Source organism: Alligator sinensis, unplaced genomic scaffold (genome assembly GCF_000455745.1).
Source record: "Alligator sinensis unplaced genomic scaffold, ASM45574v1 scaffold796_1, whole genome shotgun sequence".
NCBI classification, from domain to species: Eukaryota; Metazoa; Chordata; order Crocodylia; family Alligatoridae; genus Alligator; species Alligator sinensis.
The window spans coordinates 2055595-2062766 of NW_005842141.1; the positions used below are offsets into that span (position 1 = coordinate 2055595).

General features: G+C 38.7%; 1 protein-coding gene across 3 annotated transcripts in view; it reads right to left on the reverse strand.

Annotated features, from left to right (window-relative positions):
- Nucleotides 1–553: 553 nt before the first annotated feature.
- Nucleotides 554–7172, reverse strand: part of VWC2 (von Willebrand factor C domain containing 2) — a 124406-nt gene continuing 117787 nt past the window's right edge. Inside the window, exon 3 of one of the 3 annotated variants that reach the window (XM_006025343.2) lies at nt 554–970. In XM_006025343.2, the coding sequence (XP_006025405.1) occupies nt 819–970 (152 nt within the window). In that variant the 3' untranslated portion in view covers nt 554–818. The remainder of the gene's footprint in view (nt 971–7172) is intronic. The other 2 variants (XM_025206114.1, XR_324045.2) reach the window with 2 other exon arrangements.

Here is a 7172-nt window from a genome sequence, read left to right on the forward strand (position 1 = left end):
CGTTACCTTAATTTGCGTACTGTTTAAATGTTAAGAAATTGCAAATTACACCGCTTTGCTACTTACAGTTCTTCATCCTAGATATAGGATGCTACAATTTACATCACTATGGAATTAGTCCTCATGTGATGCATAAGACAAATTCATTTTTTTGGGATCAATGTGATTTATCCAACCAGAGTTTCATAGTGGGTATTACAGAAGTTGCAGTTTCAAGCTCTGTTCCCAATTACACCATTTCTGGGGAGGCACCAGTAAACTGAGAAGAGGACTGGGCTCACTTTTGCACAGCAATATTTTTTGAAACATCACATATATTTTTTTAAAGTATCTAAAGTCTGTGATCTGCTGGCTATTTCCTGGCCAGGCACAAATTATTGTTACCCACAACAGAAAAAAGAAAAAGATGATAAAACTAGAATGGAAATGGTTTAGGCATGGTTCATGTATACAATAGGACAGGTGACCATACAGTATTTTAATCTGTATTATCTATATAAAACATTTATTTTTAAGATCTATAATGGGATTATAGAAATACATCGAATATTTGATAGAGTATACTTCAGTGTACTCGCTGTGAAAATAAAACACATTTATTAAGACAGGAATCTTTATGTCCAAACTTCTTTAAATATGTGCATTTCTTTGCCTTGCAGTATTATGTTACTATGAAAAACAAAATACCAGGATGCCATTCTTTTCTCCTTCCCCAAATCTTCTAATTACAATGATTCAGATTTCCCAGAGTCATCTTGGGTGCTCACCGCAGTGAAACGTTTTATAAAAAAATCAAAGTACTTTGATTTGTAGGTTTCCTAGATGTGTTTGCATTCATGTCTAGTGCACATAGCTTGTCGTTCAATTCTCCAAGTGCCTTCTTCATAAGTACAATGACATATAGTGCATTCATCAGTTTTCACCTCTCGGCCTGCTGGAATGACAGTGGTTTCTGCAAAGCAGTTCGGGCCTAAAACAAAGCAAATAATTTAGAATGCAACTGTGATACTTAAAACATACTGTGATCCTGTCTAGCTTAGTTTTGTTAAACACTGCAAAGCTAATATAAAATTCCTAACAAAGAGCATGCTACTTCTACCATAGGCTGTGAAGGTTGTACAGGAGGTTTAAATGCAGAGTAAGATTGTAAGAACCTTTGGTTCTTGGCTTGCTTAGAGTTTGTGTATGCATAATTTCCTCCCACCAGGAATAGAAAATCATGCTAGTTGTTCAGCACTCTATAGCAAGATAACGTGAAACAGACAGCTGCAGTAGACATCTGGGCAGAGTTTGACCATCCAGAGGAACACAGATTTCAGATATAAGAAAAGACTCTTTACGGTCCAGAGAGCAGAAGACAACAGGGCTACTGCAAGTTGTTATGCAATCTGTGCTAGGTTTTACTGTTTGCTTGTTTTCACTGAAAACATGTTTAGAATGTGTCCTGAGCACAAAATACCCAAGTGCTTTATTTTCTCTAAATTGAGAAAATATTTAGTCTCTAGCAGAGCAGAGTAATTTGAGTCATTATTGCAGCCTGTGCGCTAAGTGCCCCTTCCTAAAGTGTTCTGAAACCACTTGGTTTCCAAGGAAGGGGCAGAAGTGCCTGCCCATAGAGTATCCATGCTGACAGATATGATGCTGTCAGAAGCTAATGCTATCATATTGCTGTCACAGGTGGCTGCATGTGCAATTACCTGTCAAAAAAGAGGAATCAATTTCCAACACCAGGATCCACAACTATTCATGTCAGTGCTCTAAACTCTACCAATCACCAGCTCATATTTATACGCTATCTTCTCAAAGGACCAGGGCACATCATGCATTTAGCATGCAAAAGTCAATTTATTTCTAAGGTGCAGTCTGACTGCTTAACAGGACACAGCAAACCTTATATGCAACCTAGAACTAAAGTGCATTGACTGCATCTGGCTGAAACTCTAGGGGAATTTAGATAGGCAAAATCTCAGCAAACTTTGAAGGTGTTTGCCCAAGAGGTATAGTAATTATGGTTGAGGACTAGATCTTCAGTTGCTTAAATCTGTGAGAAGAACCACGCCAAGTGCTGTGCTACATCATATAAAACACTAGGAATGGCCCATGTTTTTGCGGATTCTTGCAAATAAACAGTAGAACAACATCATAATTTTGAAGGCATAGGTCAGATGATTTATGCCTATCTTGGAGTGAAAAACATAATTTCATTCATTATCTGGCCACCACAACAACCATACTAATGGTGGACACTACACTAGACAGAATACTGTAGAGTTGCCCAGGCAAAAGAAGGCTATAAAATATTTAAGAAAAATATAGTGTACTTCTTACATAAATTTGAAGAGAGATACTTTTACGCTGTGCAGATTTAACAACAGAGCTTTTCCTTTTTCAGATGGTCTGCAGCCCAGACCTCTAAAACAGTTTGCTTCCCTTTGGGTTTTAAAGCTTTTCCCTCATTCCACATTTTGCCTGTTACAGAATTGCCAATACATACCAACATTAAGATCAGCACCCTTGTTTGTTTGTTTTTTTGCTTATGTTATATTACCACCACTTAGTTTTGACTCCTTTTCATAAGTTATGCATCCCTGGGCTGGAGCAATGCTGAAACAAGAAACCTCAAGTACTGTAAGGAGCATTGGCCTTCTTTCTTCTGAGGGTGCTGCAGAAGGTACCATATTTTCCAAAAGAGACAGAGCATTGGAGTCCTGACCATTTGTAGTCTGCAAATGCAGTAAAGTCTTTTTACCAATATTGTTGTTAATCTTGGCATCCTTGGTCATGTTTCAAATGAACTTTCTAGTTGCCTGATTTTTCATGTACCTAAATGCCTATGGTTTAGCCTGCAATTGGTTTTACATCACCAGTTAATAAAGAAGACTGAGCATTTTATGTATTTGTCTGTAAAGGCCCTGGATTGAGAAGGTATATAAGAGAAATGCTCAATCAGCAAAGACAAAATGCACTGTCCAGGGAGCCAGCACCTAGATGCCACTTAACAGCTACATAATCACCATGGAAAAGGGATGTATATATAGCATGATCCGTCTCCATGAGCCATGTCTGCATTGCAGTCACAGATACGCTGGCTTTAAATCTGCTGCCTGGCCATGGCAGGACAGAGTTCTTTGTGAGCTAATTTTACCCTGTTCTATCAAAATAACCCACTGATGCCTATATGCATATAAACAGGTGGATATTCTTGGAACAAAATCGTACACTATGCATCAATCCCCAGTCTACAAGTCCTTTGACTTCTGTGACTTATTGGTGTTAAAACAAAATTCAATTCTGGACTTTTTAGCTAGCAAGTTCAAATATACCCAAAGACTGTACATGGAACTGGAAACCACAAACACCTTGAACTTGACTCCTAGCTCCAAGCTGTACATATTGTATACCCTCAGCCTCCACATCCTCATCTGTAAGAAGAGGATTATGCCTCACTGAAAAGGCATTAGCAGGATTAATAAGAATATTCACCCAGTGTTTGAGGGGCACCTACTATCTATTTTTACTTAAATACATCTCCTCAATCTCTACACTGTAGTGCATTTCAGAAGATGAACCCTAAAACTTCTACTGTTACTTCACTTCTGTATGTCTCTTCTTTTCTGGGTTCCATTTGCAAAGGTAACTGGAGACTGAACTTTTACAATCTTTTCTCCAATGCCTGATGAATGGCATTTGTGCCTGAAAGCTTGCAATTAAAGATTTTTGCAAAAATCTTATTGGTCTAATAAAAGATATCATCTTTACTACGAGTCCTGATTTCATAATAATGAAGGCACTCATAATCTGTCCTGCAAGAGATGAGAGATTCATTTCAAGAGATACAGATGTACAAGAGGGTGCTCTCTGTTGGACTGCTGCATACTCCTGACTCAGCAAGGAAGTGTCATGTATATTTAATTCCTTGGGAGATGCACATGTATTTTGAACAGGCAGATCTCAGTCTTATTGTTAATGCACTTTAAAAACCCTTAGCTTGATTTAAATCACCTATCAAGCTCTCTTTTTATATATACTCAGAGACATGATGGGACAACTGACTAAAGGATAATGGATAGATACTAGTGGTTATCTAGATCAAAAGCCAAAGTCATTTAACTACAGGCAGAACTTCTCCCTAGGTTCTGCTCAAGTAGCTAGATACTAAGCAGATGAGGGATGAGAAGGGAAGGAAGTACAGAACTAGCATTCCTTGTTTCACTCCAGGGAAGCTACTTCAAATGCTTTTAAGGTGTTTTAAGCCACACTCTGGTTTGAGCAAACTGTGGGTTTTCAATACATAATTCAGTAAGATGTGTCACTTCTAATTACAGATGGCATGACATGCCACAGTATATAAAAGACACAGCAAGATTTAAAAAAAAAATGTTTTTTATCTGTCACTTAAGAAGCATTTAAAGTGCAAAAGCACTGTTCTTTCTTTATATTGTTATTTTGCTATTGTGCCTGTATGAATATTTGCTAGTTCAGGTGTTAGAGTGATCTGGATTATCCGTCTCTCCACCAGGGATAATGGAAAGGAAAATGCTTTATCTTGGCCAGCAAAAGCGCACTGGCTGCCCTAAACTTACTTCTAAAACACTATTTCTTCCAACAGTAGAATTCAGGCGTGGATCCAAGGGGGATGCACTTGTGCACTTGCATTCCCCTTTGATTCCTGGTCCACCCAAAGTTTATAACCAACTGCCTGACAGTGGCAGAAGCACTTCTAGTCAGGCAGCACTGAGGGAGTCAATTGACTTCATGGCCCATTATAAACTCTTAATTCCATAAGTGTTTAACAATCCTGTCTTCTTTTTAATGGTCTTGATGTGCCACCAATCAAGCTATCCTTTGTTCTGCTCTCTGTTAGCTGCTCCCAGTAATGCAACTCCTATTTCACAGCCCTGCAGATTATTAACTCATTGCAATTAAGTCATATTTGTTTTTGCTTCAATTTAAACAGAATAACCCAGCTCTAGGCCCCTAGCATATTAGTAAAGCTTCTAGTTTTTTGTTTAATTGAAGAAAAATGTATGTTGTTGTATAGATGCTGATGAACCTCACCATTGGCATCCCCCTTTTCAAAATTCTAGATCTGTTCATGGCACAAACTGTAGATGTAGCAGGACTCTGTCATACTTTGAGGACAGTCTGTTGCAGATGCCTAATTCCAGTGACACAAACAAGGCTGCACTTTTTTACACCAACTCTAGATATAACCTTGTCTCACTCCTGCAAGACAAGCAGTGTGACAGGACATACCTAATGCAAACACTAATAGAAATGTGTTTTGCAAAATACTGTAGAAAAGATTCTGTCATTTTTACTTGTGCCAAAAAGCACTTAGCAGTGGGAAAACTTTTGCAAGGCTAAGAGGCTGTTCCTGCTGTCCCAGGGATGTCCATAAGGAAACATAATATAGTTTTCTCAGTATAAAAATGAGCCTGACACTAGAACCACTAAATAAGGAACTTGAAGGTTTCTAGAAGGGTCAATGTGGTCTCAGCCTAACTGGGTCTTATTCATTAGGATTTTATCGTTGGATATTGCTTCTTAAACTCTCAAAGATAAAAACAGATTCCATTGGAGTAAATGCAACTCTTACAAAATGTTTTTATGAGTTTTTAAATTGATACTAGGAAAAACTTCCAATGAATTATGACGTTATATGCTCTAATGTTGATAAATACAATGGGATTTAATTAAAATGCAAATTTTGTTATCTCAGAAGAAAACAGCCAATACCAATTATCAACAAAGAATACTCAAGCCACTCACCTATAGAAGCAATGCTCCCTGTAACCTTGACAACCTTGTAAGAGAATTTCAGGCTGCCACTCCTCCCCTTTCATAAACACATATCAATGCTTTATACAATTCAGCTTAATTTCTTTCTTTTCCAGACTCATATGACTTTAATATGTACACATTCATCTATTCTTTTGATTATAAACCAGCTGCAGTAACTTAGTCAATCATGCCTTAAACACCTCTTCCCATAATGTTGTAGACAGAAAATTGGACCAAAAAAACATCGAGTTTGGGTAAATATATAAGGGGTGTGCACCAGGAACTGGGAGAACCAGGGCACCCCAGGGAAGACTAGGTCCAAGGGTCACAAACTCTTGGAAGACCGTTTTAGGTTGGACATAAGGAAAAACTTTACCTGGTCCTCGGGGCCTGGAATATACTCCCTCCAGAGGTGGTGCAGGCACCTACTCTGAATGCCTACGCTTGGATGCCTATCTTGCTGCGATCATTTGACCCCTGCTGACTGCCTGCCGTTTGGGCAGTGGGCTGGACCTAATGATCTTGCGAGGTCCCTTCCAGCCGTAATGTCTATGACATCTTTATCAAACATCAGAGCAAATTTTAGTTTGTTAGAATTATGAGCTACCCTCAGTAACACTTGGATGTAAGGCTGCTTTAACTCAGTGTGCCAACTATACCCAACTCCTTAATAACTGTACTTCTAATACCAGTCAAATATGCCGTTTCCATTCACACTTTCACTTTTCTCCTGCAAGCGGTAGGCCATTGCAGCATGAACTGTCATAGGACAGAAGCCCTTATCTCCATCTCAGTGTTAGGAGGTATACTTAGGGCTGAGGAAACTAAGGACTAGACCTCAAATCTCAGATTATTTTTTACTGGCTCCCAGTGCTGTACTGCTATAGGGCACTGACATTCAATTGGAACATTAAGCTCAAGTCCCTTCCGTGCTTACTGAACAATTTTGGATGGATTTTTCACAGCATGGGGACAGAAAAGAAAAACACTCCAGCATGTAATACTGACCCAGACTAGACTCTGAACAGCAAGCTATTTTTTCCTCTAAATCCAATCACTGTTTTCTCTGAAGATGATATCTGTGTACTTTATGCCCTTCCACTCAATATAATCTCTTCTAAAGAGCCTGTATCTTCCCAATTTGATTTTGTTTTCCCCATCATGGATATATGTGTGTATACACATTATGCAGCTTCAGAGAAACGTCAGTGAGATAGATAATGCACAAAAATCAGCTAGGCTAGCTGGCAGAGATGGTCTGAAACTAGTATAGCCTACACTGACTCTTTAACAAAAATAAGTTCATCACCTCTGTCACTGTCAGAGTATTGACTGTTCTCAATCTAGTTTAGCCTTTAGCTATACTGTAGATATCTTTGGATCCTGCT